Below are 15,256 nucleotides of genomic sequence, written 5' to 3'. Positions count from 1 at the left end.
ACAGAATATATACATAAAAGCAGGAGTTTAGTTGGTTGCCAGTTGAATTCAGAGTGGCAAAAATGGAGATAAATTAATCCGCATTATTGTACCAGTATCAACAAGTGATGAAAGAAAAAAAATAATAAATAAAATAAAATGAAAAAATAAAATAAAGTATCATCAGTCACTAGTAGTAAAAAGCATAGGAATTTAGTTATAATATAAGGAGAAGGAAGAGGTTAGGTTATAGAGCAGGTACATAGCCAGAAAGAGTTGAAATGATTTTTCAGTATTTGTTTGAGGTGGTGGTGCTGCCCATGTTTCTTAGGAGGAAGCGAGTTCCATAGTTTGGGTATGGTGAAGGAGCAGAGTAGTTAACTTGTCTTCAACATTTCTAGAAATCAAATATTTTCATACACAGACTGGCCTTCTCTTTATATTTACTATCTGGAGTAATTACATCATACATTTTATTAAACTTGAATTGATAAAGGTTCCTAGTAATAGTAAAGTAAATTGCACTTCTGAACTACTAATAGTGACAGTTTAACATTGATATTACAGTGTTTTACTACAGCCAGTAGAGGGAATTAAGACACCTAAAAGAAATTTCTTTCCTCTTAAAGTCTAACATAATTATATGAATCTATACTTTTCAATGAATTTCCTAAACAGATTTAAAAACAAAAATCATGCATCAATATCAGATGGGTATATCCCTCACACAGATATTCTGACTTTTAATATTCCATTTGGTTTGGTTTGGTTTTAATTTTTCTTTTTTCTCAGTACATATCACCAAGCATTTAACATCACATTGTTACTTTCAAGACTATAAATAATGGTTGTATAATAAAACATTGTATCTGGTCAAGTCGAGACACAAAATATCATAACACAAACATCTTATCTATTCAAAATGTTAGATTAACACCTCAAACAGCAATAAATATGCACAACACTACTGTCAGTGTAGGGCCTTTGCTTCACCCAGACCCTTAGTGTCTGTATGTACACTATCTCAGAGATTGCAAAAACTCAGAGAAGAGGGAAACTTTTAACAAAAAAGAAATACACATTGTTATCCCTTCTCTGACATGCATGACCTCACAACAATTACAATACCTGTGGCAAAGCAAGCTCTGTCATTCTAAGATGTTGGTAGCACATAAAGAAGATAGTACACATATGATATGACTATAGGGCAAAGACCAATAGTAGCACTTTGAAACCAGCATGCCTCCTTACATTTCAAGTATCAGCATAAGCACCATTTTACCAAAAGTAACTAATGCATACATGAAATTTGCAGCATTTGCTTAATTAGTTCAAAACCAGATGGTGTTAAACAAAACAGGTCTGATACCTGATCTGTACCAAGTCATATTTTAAAATGAAACAGTCATTCAGTTTGATGATTTACCTGATAAGGAACTCAACTGACTGGAAACAATATAGACAAACAGTCCATTTGTTACATTCCATGCTTGTTAATACTCATTGCATGATTGTCTAAACAGCTTAGATGATACTTTGCTTTTTATGTCACTTTTGGATCCCTGCAGCAGGACCATCAGCTGCTCCCTGCTCCCCCCTTATTCACTGTAATTACTGATCCTAACTATCCATAACAATCTAATTGGTGCATGTTTGGTGCCAGTGAGAGGTCAAGGCTTTCTGCTTTTGGGGAGTCTTTTTCCCTTATGGATCTCACAAATCCCATGCATAAACTCATACCAGCACACAGAAAGGCAAACAATGGACTATGCTGGCATAAACTTCACACCTCTCATACGACTCAGCCACTGCCCTGCCCACCCATAAGAGTGTACACATTCCCCCTAGTATGGGCACACCCACCCTCACTCCTTGCAGGCCTGTGCCATGAAGCAACTGAGCCACAGTTCAAACTTAGGTCACTTGACCCATAGTCAGGGCTTTACCTCTGTATACCAACAGCAAATCTAGAGGCTCTTTGATGGCTTGAGCAGACAAACATTGTAAATTAAGGACAGAATGCTCAAATGAACCATTTTGAACATAGGATTTCTTTCTATAAGTTGTTGGATGTATGGACTCTTTGTCTGTCTTTCTTTTACAACATTTGTGTCCATGTGAGCTATCTCATTTAAAACTGTTTGGCCCAAAAGTTTAATGGTTAATATATATAATTATGGAAGAAGTATCCACTGCTGTTAATATTTCTGTGTGTGAGAGGGTGGCAAGGGCCTGTGTGATCTCTTGATGGTGTAATCCACTACATATGGAAATGGACCAGTTATTTGTTTAAATAAATATACTACCTTTTAAAAATGATATTTTGTCCGGTTTCCTTAGAGATTCCCCACATTATTGTAGTATTCAATTGAGAATGTCTAAATAGGTGATACATCTCATTCCTTTGCATTACTTTCAATATTTTCCAATCCTTTATTTTGCCCTGTGTGTTTAGTGTTTTTTGTTTTCTTCTTCAATCATCCTTGCAGTTAAATTATACAGCCATTTTTAATAAAAAATGATGAATACTTTGGATTTTTTCACCTTTCTGATGTCATCCTGCTTTGTATTTCTGTTCTATCTGCTTAAGTCTTTAGGATTACCACCTACGGTGTAGCATGTGTCTTGTTACAACACTGATGCATTAGGTTACCGTATGACATTACATCCTGCACTGCATCTTCCGTTTTCTCTGCTTGTAACCTTACCAGTTATGTTCATTGTTTGTTTTTCTTCATATGTTAAATGCCTTTAGTTTACTTAGCAGATTATTTTTTATCCAGTGGGAGCAGAAATCAGGCTGCATGGATGGGGCTACATGCAGATCATTGACAATGTTGCTGTTTTTTGTTTTATGCATTTTCTAACCTAAGTGTGTTCACACTTTTTTCCACAGTTACTAAGTTTATTAATTTTATTTTGTTTACTGGAGTGCTCCTAATTGAAACTGCTGACTCTAATTGAAAAACAGCAGTTTTTCATAATGTGGATTACAGAAATTATGCTTTATAGACTTGGATTATGACTGTCCTATGATTGCATTATGGGTGGATACTTACATTTGCTCCGTTTTTAAATAAACAAACAGTACTGAGAAAAATTTATTTATTTATTTATTTATTTTTATTTTTATTTTACATTTTGTACTTGTTATTCTTATTTATTTTTATTTTCCATTTTCAGTAGAGGCAGGGAGATATAATCAGACAACCACAGACTACAGAGTAGGACTGATAAGGACTAGACAAGGAATAACATTTATCAAAAAAAAAAAAAATTTATAACAAACTAAAAATCTATCATAAAGAATATTATTATTAAGTAAAAAAACAAAAAAAAAAAAAAAAAAAAAAAAAAGAAAAAGAGAAATGTACATTGTTACCAAAAGGAAAGGAAGGAGTTTAAATATCTGGATCATCAAACAACATATTGGACATTTTTATTATTTTTAACAGCAGGAAAAGCAAAGAAAGAGGAAGAGAGAGGAGAGAGAGAGAGAGAGAAGAGAGAGACAAGAATACAGATAGGAAAGAAAAGAGTCATAGTCAATAGGAGAGAAATAGGAGAGGAGAGAGTAGGAGGAGGAGGAGGGAAGGGAGAGGAAAGGGAGAGAGGCAGCAGAAGGAAGAAAAAGAGAAGTAAGGGGGAAACAACATTTAGTCAGGATTAGAGCAGGGACACATCCCTAATAATATAAATAAGAATATATAAACAGATGAACAGATATACTGATAATATGTACTGTGAAATGGTGCAGATTATTTAAACACAGACAGCTAGCAGATACACATATGCCATTCAAACACTGAGTGATAAAATAATAATGGGATACATTACCTGTTTTGGGGACACTTCACTAAATAATGTTTTCCTGTGGATATAAGAAAATAAAGTTACTGGCATTACAATACAGCAATACAGCTGGGCCATATACATAGTGAATTGGAAATAAAAACTTGATATAAAACCATATTTTCTACCTTAAATAGAAGAATACAATTATATATAAAATGGTTTAATGGCATGCATAAAGGTTTGGGTACAGGATGTATCTTCCTTCCTCCCTAAAAATGTGTTTGCTATACTTAAATATCAAGCTTCATTTCTGTTTTACTATATCACATTACTATAATAATCTAAAAAAATCAACATATTCTAGTCAGTATTTGTATATAGTTGAACATAACACTCTCTGAGTGTAGATTGATTTATTTGAAGTAGTTTCTATAAGCAAGTATGTTTCTACTTCAGAATGCCTATAGCAGACTGTACCATCACTTCTGCTCCTGATCTGTTTCACTTATTGGCACATTGTTATAGGATTATATTTTATACATACAGGAAGAAAAAATATAGTTTCCTTCTGAACAGTAGTTGGTAACAAACTGCAAACCAGTTTTGAATTATTATTATTTGACCAAACTAAGTCTACTAATGCTTTATATAAACCAGACAACAACTTAAGTGAACCATTTGATCATTAAATAACCACAGGAAGTATCTAAAACAGAAACAATAATAGCATGAGGCTTTGTGAACATGTTTTTAAAATTAAAAAATAAAAATAGAAATAATAATCACAACAAATTATTAGCTTCTACATACTTGCCTTCATTTGCAAGTAATTTATATATTTATTTGTAGCAGTGGCGGCCAGCACTTCACCTCATGTCAGTCCCCAAAGTAATAAATGATAATTTTGTTTTGTATGTTAGGAGGTCTGTGCATAAGTTTATGTGATGGCCTGCAACTGAGTGTGTTTGAGTGTGTGTCTGCCTAGGAGTTAGCAGTAGGAGGTTGTGAGGGTTTATGGTTTATGTTAGGTATGTGTGTGTGTGTGTGTGTGTGTGTGTGTGTGTGTGTGTGTGTGTGTGTGTGTGTGTGTGTGTGTGTGTGTGTGTGTGTGTGTGTGTGTGTGTGTTTGAATATGTGAGTGAATTCCATTGGGTGGGGAAGGTGCGGTTTCATATTCATTTGTGTGTGTGTGCTTGTGTGAGTGAGTGGGTGGGTTGAGGTGACTGTCATACTTTCACTCACCCATAGATTAAAGAGCAGAGCCTACAACAAGTAGTTGAGAGGAACCACTAGCCACCCCGGATAATATTCTCATGCCTTAATGTCACTTTAAGATTACATGAAGGGGGGGGACACTAGACACAAGGATAATGATATAATGTCTCGTGCCTTAATGATGTTATAACAGTATAGGAATCTGGGGGCTGGTGGATCACTAGACACCAGGGATACACAATATGGCATCTATTAAAAACACACAAGTTAAATACATGGTGTTGGAAACAAATAGCTACCAGGGAGAGGTGGAATGCATTAAAAGGCACTATACAGACCTCAAACCCTTTAACCACACACAGAGGATATTTACCCTCTGCATCATCACTAGACACTAGTGAGTTTGTTAAAAAATATATACATTAAAAAGGTGGGAGGGATTCAGAATGTACACCCTCGACATGTGAAACCCCTGCATTAGCCCATAAGTTAGAGCAGCAAGTGCTTTTTTTACAGTACTGAGTATCTTGGCCACCATGCAGTACCTAAACCATGTTGTGTCAAATGAGGGGGAGGGATGGGAAACATTAGGCATACCTCTCCACCTCATAAACAGTATGCCTTAGCATGCATTTACTGAAGGATATGAAGTATGAAGCTCAAATTTCTGGAATTACAGACTGGCTGTCATCTTCTACGAATTACCTGGGCAGGGGAAAAGGAGACATGGTAGATGATGATAGGGACAGGTATGGGATATTTACTATGTGCTTGAGTATGAGACAGTGACTGAGAGTGGAGGGGTGCCTTTTTTTACTTGATGCAACCTTCACAGTTAACTACCGTAGGAAGTTCTGATTTGCACTTTGCAGTAATTAACAGAGTCATGGATAACCAAGTCTGATAAAGAGATCTTTCCTCATTACTGCTAATGTGTCTGTGAAATGCAGAATATCACATTGTGGTACCAGGGCTTTTTTACCACAGGTCCTATGGCCCATGCTGGGGATCTTAATGAATCTCTGGGAATACGTCAGAAAGGTAACTCATCAACTGTCTGATTTGGTACTTCTACAGATGCTGACAGAAAGTATTTGTGAGACCTACTTGTGAAGCTGCTGTTCTGTTTGTTAATAAGTATTACTAAGCCTTTATTTCTTTTTGCTACACCTTTTTAAATGTCGGAAACAAACCATCTTCTCTCCTCCGTATTCATTTGTAAAAGAAAAAACTTTTTTGAATGTTATGAATTGTTAATACCTGCCACCATAGGTTCATAGGCTGGTACTAGGCTATCGGCCCTAGGGCCTATACAAGCCTAGCCATAACAAATCCCTGGCTATTTCTTCCCACACTATTTACTTCCCTGGACCCCTGTCTATCAGGGCGACTGACGTGATCCCCGGGGTGAATTTCCTTTCTCCCATCCAATCGTCAAGATTCCTTTTGAAGAGGGACAAGGAGGCGCTCTGCTTGACATGTATGGGCAGTCTATTCCAGAGTCTGGGGAGTCTCTGGGTCAGGAACCTATCCCTCCAGCATGTTTTGTTTATTGTGATGACAAGATTTAGATCCCTGGAGCGTGTGGCTCTGAGGGATGGGAATTTCTTTAAGTGTAGCATGTCCAACAGCTCTGGGTTTGACATTGCCTTGTATGTTAAGCAGAGAGTGCCTCTGAGTAGACAATATGTGACAGAGTATAGCTGGAGTTTTTTAAGGCGGTCAGCATAGGGCATCTGCTTTAAGCCTCTGATTCTTTTAGTGAGGTATTTCTGCGGCCTTTCCAGTTGTTGCAGATGTCTTGAGAGGTACATACCAAATGGGACGTTGTATTCTATAATAGGTCTAATGCAGGATGAGTACAGTGGGACAATGACCTATTTTTTTCTGGATGAAAAGCCCTTAGTGATGAGGTGTGCTACATAGAAGGATTTCCTGACTGTTGTGGCGATGTGGTTATTGAAGGTGAGACCACTGTCCACCTGTGTCCCTAAGTCTCATCACACTTTCGGTGTTTAGTGTACTGCCACCTATATGGTAATTCATGGGTACATGTTTTTTCCCAAAGGGGATAACTATACATTTCTTGGCATTGAGCTTGAGCCCATGGCTGTTGCACCAAGCATCTGTTTCTGTAAGGCCCTTTTGTAGAGTATCCACATCATTTGGGGATTCAGTAATGGCTTCCAGTTTGCAGTCATCTGCAAACTTTGTTAGCCAGAGTCCCTTAGTGTTGGCCTGTACTTCAGAGAAGTAGATGCCAAACAAGAGCGGTCCCAGGTCTGAACCCTGAGGTACTCCACTTGTCACTTGTCTGGAGCTGGATTTGGAGTCAGCTACTTTTACAGTGTGGGTTCTGTCAGTAAGCCAGTTGGCAACCCATCAAGTGACATAGGGATTAATGCCCAGCTTAGTAAGTTTATCTATGATTCCAGAGTGGGGGATGGTGTCACCATGGTGAGGTTACGTCCTGTGAGTCTCTTTTTTATTTTTAGATATTTAACTTATCTTACCAACATCATTCATTACAATAGTTAGTTGATAAATGTGTTTTACTATATTTTCTACGTTCTCAGCTCAGTGTTGTTTCTTGGTGAATTCACTTGAGTAAATATTGTCAAATATTAAACTTTCTTTCTACACTACTAAGCAAGGCAAGGCTTTAAGAAGGTGTGGCTTCAGTGGAGGCTGTACTCTCATTAGCTAGAGGGGCACAGGCTATGGATAGCATTATAGTACATGACTTGTACTGTACTCTAAAATGGACATGCAGTGTAGTCATATAAGTGTATCATTTAAATAAATATATATTCTATTTTTATTAGAATAGCAGGTTTAGAGTATTTATTTTTTTTGGTAATGGTGAATTGTCTGATGCAGTAATTTCCAACTCATTTATTTTTTACCACCTTTATTGAAATATCACTTAATAAATATGCAAACATGCATTTATATAAAAGAAAAACTATTTTAACATGTTCTCTGTTACAGACATTATACAGTACATCACATATATAGTTTGGGTCTATGTTAGATCGTCGAACAGTCACATTGTTGAACATCATCTCGTCAACAATGCAGGCCATCAAACCCACCCCCACTAACTATATATACCACCTCCGAGATCGGCCTACAGTGGGGAAAAGGGCAGAATTTCTGATCCCATTGTTAAGTGATCTCAATCAGAACAGTTTGATGGCCTGCATTGTCAATGAGATGATACATTCAAAATTGTGGCTGTTTGATGATCTAACATAGACCCATACTGATTTGTTGTCATCAATCTAGCATTACATAAATTACTCAATTCCTGCCTTCCCTTAAACCTCATACATACAGGAAGAAAAAATACATTATTCTGCATGTATTACTCCCACAATTTCCATTTTTTCAATGTAATTTGCTCCTACCCTTATTTAAATATCACACTTCCAGTTCTTTTATCTCTGTTACAGTATTCAGTATTTTCTAGTAATAGTTTTTTTGGGCCTCCACAAGAATTAAACTTAACAAGGCCTTACTATGTTTAGGCAATTCAAATCATGTACTCCAGGTCAAAAAATCATTTCCTTAGTTACCCATTTACTCACCCAATATTTCTGACAAGAGTACTTCGTAGGGAATTTCTAAACTCTGGCAACTCATTATACTCCCAAAACATAGGGTTCCCCTTACCTCAGTCTTTCCCATCACACCTTCAACATTTGGCATCTATCTGAGGAAACATTCTTTGGAGTCTGTATGGGGTATAAACATACCTATCCAAATACATCCAAGCAAAAATTCTAAATCTTCCAGACTTTTTTGCATGTTTTGGAGACATACATTTGTCTTCTCATTGTTGCCTTGTAAATTGCTCATCCAATCTCTCTTCCCAATCTTTTCTCACCTCATCTGATTCATTGCTCAAGTTATTTTATATACCCTACTAATTATCTCTTTTTTAACAACTTCAATTGTAGATAAAAAAAAGCTCTACCAAAGGAGGTCTTTCACTTAGAATTCCCATATCCCTTTATCTTTGCCTATACTTTGATATCAATTCCTGATAGGGAAGGCCTGTTCCCATGCTATTACCTTCCCCTCTTTAGTTATTTGCTAACAATACTTTGGTTCCTTTGCCAAAATTCTCCAGTAAATTCCCGTTTCCTCTTGCCTATTCTCTGTACCCCTAATCACCTTTATCCTTTCTTGTGTTGGCTTAGATCTTAGAATACTTTCTGCTACTTTATGAATAGTATCCAAAATCCCACTCTCTCCTTACTTCTTGAATTTCTCCCCTGCTTCATCATCATCCTTTTCCACTTTGAATTATAGTTTTCTGCTTATGTTATGGATATGAACCACAAGTGTGCAACTCTAAAATATCCCTTCAAATCAGGTAATCCTAAACCACCTTGTTATATTGGAAGGATCAGCTTATCCCACTTGACTCTTGCCCTCTTCCCCTCCCAGATAAATTCCTTCTACTCTTTATTAATTATTGACTGTAACTTCTCCTCTGGTTGATAAAAATATGCTTGACCTATACATATACAATGAAAGGGACTAAAACATTTTCGGTGCTTATATCTTGTTATCCATATCTGTAATCAAGAACTTCCAGTTTCTCAGTTTTTGCATTATCTTTTGTTTAGTCTCTTCCACATGTCTTTACTGCCATAGCAGAATCATTTTTAACCCATATTCCTAAATACTTCAGTTTATTTTATCCCTATAAATATGGATATTGCTGAAACAATTCATGTGTGGGAATATAGTTTACAGGTATAGCCTTTGTTTTATCTTCATTAAGTTTATATCCTGAAAATACTTCAAACTCTCTCAAAATGTTCCACAACACTGAGATATCCTTTCCTCATTTTATCAGGTATAAAATAATATTGTCTGCAAATAAAGCCAGCTTTTTTTGATTACCATACCAGTTATATCCTGAAATTTCTAAAGCAAATAACAAAGGGAAACGCGGACTCCTTCTGTCTTGTTCCTCCGTTCAGGCATAACTTGTCAGAGAGGAACCCTCCCATTTTAATTTTTAGTTCTGACCCCTCATATAGTCTCCCAGTTAACCTTGTTATTGTATCAGGAATGCAAATGCTTCCTTTGTCCTACTCTTAAAATCCCAACTTACTCTGTTCAATGCTTTCTCTGCATTAGGACCCAACAATAACAGTGGGATTTTCTTACATTCTGCTTCCCTCTGGATCATCATTGTTCTGTTAATGTTATCAAATGTTTGCCTCCCCTCACATTTCTCTGCTTTATACAAAGTTTTCATAAAAAGTCCAAAATATCTCTAATACCTCTATAGAATCTCTGGTTATTTTTCTTGTTATAGTTTCCCTAAGTTTGGCAATAACCCTTTCTACTTTCTACTGTCTGTGTCAATGCGCTAAAAGTTTTTGTGCTCTGAAATCATCAAAAAACAGTTGCTTAATAGCAATCATTCTAAACTCTTGCATATTATACAGATATTCCTTTATTTTCTCTTCAGCAGTCAGCAGTCTCACCTCTTCTTCTCCTGTGACATTCCCCTTTATTCTGCAATATTTTAACCTTTGTCAGCCTCTCTAAATAATTCCTGTTACTTCTTAGCCATATCTCTTTTCATTTTATGTCTACCCTATTTTTAAACTCCACTTTCATTTTATCCCATTCACTTGCTTTAACTTCTGAAGAAATTTACTTTTGATTTTAAGGAACTCTGGAATAAGTTCCACTACTCATTCCTTAAATTCCTTTCTTTTTAATAGGTAGGTAGGTAGGGTAGCAACAGCATCTAATTTTTACTTCATTAACCTGCATGTTTATCTTATTGGTGCATGATACAAAATAGTTATTGGTTTTTGACAAAGCTTACTAAATGCAAATGTTCCTGTTAAATGTAAGTTCTGTCTGGTCTAGCCCATTTATTGTAAGCTCTCTCAAAGTTCCTACTACTAAATATGTGTCTTGCATACCAAATATTTTCATAAATTTCTTCAGAAATCTACCCTCTTTTGTTATATTTTCCTTTCTAGGTCCCTCATCTGCATCCTTGTTGCAAATCACATTCTGGTCCCCAGCTATAAGTAATATTCCCTGCTGAAAGCTGATTATTTCTCCCAAGATTTCCCTATGCTCCACAATAGCAGTTTTAGGTGGAATATTAATACATGCCAGCATAGTCCTCCTCCCTTGCCAGTAGACCCTTACTACCATAAGTATACCATTACTGTCTTTTTTCCCTCCTCTATCACTATTGGAGCTCCTCTAGGAATTAGAATATGTACTCCCTGTTTATTTGTCCCTGATATTCTGCTGGATTTCCATCTTGAAATCCTTTCTTTATCAAATTTACATGCTCACTTCTTTCCAAATGTGTTTCCTGTAGCATTGCTATTTGCACTCTGCATTTCTTAATATAATTCAATACTCTTAACTTTTGGTCTATACCTGTGAGGGCATTCACATTCCAAAATAATATGGATAGTGTAGCCACTATGATTAGAAGTTATTATTCCCACATATTATATATGACACCTTTTTTAAATGCCTATTTCCAGCTTTTGTACTGTTGTTTTTGTCATCTCCATTTGAACCTATGTTACATTTTACAAGACTTTCCCCTTTAATGAAAACCCTGAAACAAAACGCATCCTCCAGAATACCTCCAGAACCTATTAACTTAAAACAAACAAACAAAACTATGTATATTTTGAAATAATGAAGTTTAATCCACATGATAGGAACAATTGTCTCAAACTGACAGACAGCTGCACATACAGACATTGCCTAACCTAAAATTAAGGCTAAGCTGTGAATGTTACAACCTGTGCTTCTATGTACCCTAATCAGTGTCTGTTCTTGTCTTTTCTTTATTCCCTTTCCAGATGTGAAAAACAGCTTATATGCCTTAAGAAAATATTACCTTTTAGCCTTAAGAAAAAGTGCACTGGCTATCTTTAAATACAACTAAATTATACACTGTTCTCGTAAGTGCATTAAAGTATTTAGGTATCAGACAAGCTGCTATCTCTTATTCACTTCTAATAACTTTACACTTTATTTTTTATTAAGCTGCTTGTCCTTGTACTTTTGTTCCATATCAGTTATTGATACTTGAGATTAGCATTTCAGAGCTGTGTAGCTGGAACAATAACTTAGTAGGCAATTAAAAGGTGAGGACTACTGTTTCTATATTGTTGGGGCCAGTTGGTGGTCTTGTCAATAATAATCTGAATGAGTGTGCTAGTGGCTGACCCCCAAAGGGACATGTGACTGGGTAGAAACTACCAAATTACACCAAGAAGGCTGCAAGGGTAAGTGACCTATCAGCTATTGAAATGCTAGTTGGAGGGGATGTTGAATCTGTAAGGCAGCTTTTATAGTAAATAACCTTCTTTTCCATTTGTTAAAGCTTGCCTGAGCTCTCTTTATATAATGAGGGCTGCATTGAAGTCCACTGATGGTAAAATTGACACTGTTTTCTTAATTTAAATAATAAACATAAGGTTGTCCTTAGAACATAGCTCAATAGTAGCTATTTAGAAAAATAGTAGGACCTCCTCGCTTAGAAGATTATGATTTTTTATAATTCAGATGTGGGTACAATAAGTACAGAAAATCTAAACTGTCAGAAACAGCATTCATTCTAAAAAAAAATCTTTTTATTTTTCCATCTTTTCTTTTCATCTTTCAATCTCACAACCTGCCTTTCTGTTGTCTAGATCCCCTACTATGTTCTGTTATTGAAGCCCACTCTTTTTCTTCAACCAGCACCCACAACTATACTCATCTTCTCTTTCAAAGATCCCCTTACACTTATTACATCCCACAGCAGTTCCAGCTCTGGTGCTCTACGCCTTAACAAAAGTATCCTGAAAATTGAAATGTTAATAGATCATAATCATTTATCAAGTGCTAATTCCAACAGACATTTTGTAAAACCAAACAGTCTTTCAGCTAAACTCCACCAGCGAAACACCACTCCAGAATAGACAAGCTGTTCACAAATACACCAAAAATAGCTGAAATAAGTAAGGGCCAACTCATTGATAAAAACAAGAGTGAGGTTACTAGTCCAACAGAAATGCTATCACTTTATCTACAAAACATAAGATTAAGATGTCTGTACTTTTTTCTTCACTTTCAACTTTCCCAGTAGGACCAATTTTTGGAACAAAGTGACAATGTATTATATCTTAACTCATGCTATGACCATACTCTGACAGCAAATTTGTGTGATTCATTTTGTTGGGCAAATGTACTCAGAACCTTTTCAAAATAAATTCCTATGATCAAACTCATGTGTATTATAAAACACTCATGTATATTTGTACATACGTTTGTTACACCTATATATATATATATATATATATATATATATATGTGTGTGTGTGTATACATGTTTATATATATATATATATATATATATATATATATATATATATATATATATATATATATATATCTGGGGTCTATCTTAACCCATCGAAATTATGTTTCAACAAAATGCACTTTCCCGAAAAGGCAACTAAGCGAACAGCAATGGGGGCTGTTGCTTAGATCGTGGCACAGCGGGGATAAGGGAATATTCCCTTTTCCCCACTGTAGTGCGATCTCGGATTGAGACTTTAAAATTAGCGGGAGTGTGGGGGGCACAACCCCCCCCACATGGAGGGTGCAGGGAGGCTTGCCTCCTGCATAAATGTGGTGTGTGTTGTGTTTTTTTTTCAGTTTATTTGCATTTCGCAAAAGTGCATTTTTGTGAAAATGCACTTTCACAAAAAAGAGTTTGTCTGTTTACGTTTCGTTGAAACGTGATTTCGATGGGTCAAAGTAGACCCATATATATATATATATATATATATATATATATATATATATATATATATATATAGATATATGTATGTATCTTATGGCTGAATGTCCCTGACTATTGATTATGGACAATAAAGTTTATAAGATTGTATGTCTTTAATCATTTTCAAAAAGACAATATTCATGTATCACATTGGTTATATTGCCTCAATATATGCTTATATATATATATATATATATATATATATATATATATATATATATATATATATATATATATTTGGTATCTAAGATTCCGTTTTTAATTAATTTCTCAATTCTCAACTATTTTCCTGTTTTCTTTGTGGAGCATTTCTCTCTTCCAAAAAGACAATTTTCAGTCTTACTATTAGAGTCAATAAATTGTACTTTTATTATCTCTCACTGCTTAAATGACACTGATCACAATTTTTTTTAAATATTATTATTACATCCCCCAGCAGTTCCAGTTTATTAAAATGTGAAAAGTGAAAACTGTAATGAGGAAATAAATGGATTAGATATTTAGGGTGCAGAAGGTCATAAGAGATCAAATAAATGTATTCATGGTGTGCATTCAATAGTTCAGAGTAATGGTGAGTATGGAAGAGAGGTGAAGAAGAGTACAGGCAGGATGGAGTGGGTGGAGAAGAGTGTCAGGAGTGATTTGTGACAGACGAGTACCAGTAAGAGTGAATGGAAGGTCTACAAGAGGGTAGTGAGACCAGCTATGTTATACGGGTTGGAGACAGTGGCATTGACAAAAAGGCAGGAGTTTGAGCTGGATGTGGCAGAACTTAAAGATGTTAAGATTTGCACTGGGTGTGACGAGGGTGGACAGGATTAGGAATAAGTATATTAGAGGCTCAGCCCAGGTTGGAATGTTTGGAGACAAAGCCAGAGAGGCAAGATTATGTTTGCTTGGACATGTGCTGAGGAGGGATGCTGAGTATATTGGGAAAAAGATGTTAAGGAGGAAGCTACCAGGTAACAGAAAAGAGGAAGAGGAAGGCCTAAGATAAGGTTTATGGATGTGGTGAGAGAGGACATGCAGGTGGTTGATGTGGCAGAACAAGATGCAGAGGACAGGAAGAAATGGAAACAGATGATCCGCTGTGGTGACCCCTAATGGGAACAGCCAAAAGAAAATGATGATGGTGTGCATAGGTATGTTCAGGGATTAAAAAAGAATCCCAGCATGGGAGCTAAGAGCTGTGACCGAGATGGTCTATTTCCACACTGGTGGAAAATGTGATTCAGAGACACATTAGCCGCAATGCAAAAATATATCATTATCAGATGTTTATGACTTGGTCACTGTTACCACTAGTGCTAATCTGCACTTTCTGGTGGTAATCACCTTTGGTAGCTCATGCATTGTGTTGGCACAAGCACCGTCTTGATTCTCTCTGTCCAACACACATGCAAACATTGAAACACACACACA

The 15,256-nt window shown here is 36.0% G+C and overlaps 1 protein-coding gene across 3 annotated transcripts in view; it reads right to left on the bottom strand.

Annotated features, from left to right (window-relative positions):
* The window catches only part of VSTM4 (V-set and transmembrane domain containing 4), an 815,453-nt gene that overhangs the window by 103,077 nt on the left and 697,120 nt on the right, over positions 1-15,256 (bottom strand). For all 3 annotated transcript variants that reach the window (XM_044056773.1, XM_044056774.1, XM_044056775.1), the window contains one exon: positions 3,817-3,850. In XM_044056773.1, the coding sequence (XP_043912708.1) occupies positions 3,817-3,850 (34 nt within the window). The remainder of the gene's footprint in view (positions 1-3,816; positions 3,851-15,256) is intronic.

This window comes from Protopterus annectens, chromosome 14.part0 (assembly GCF_019279795.1).
Source record: "Protopterus annectens isolate FY-2018-M chromosome 14.part0, PAN1.0, whole genome shotgun sequence".
NCBI lineage: Eukaryota > Metazoa > Chordata > Ceratodontiformes > Protopteridae > Protopterus > Protopterus annectens.
This window is presented reverse-complemented; position numbering and strand designations above follow the sequence as displayed.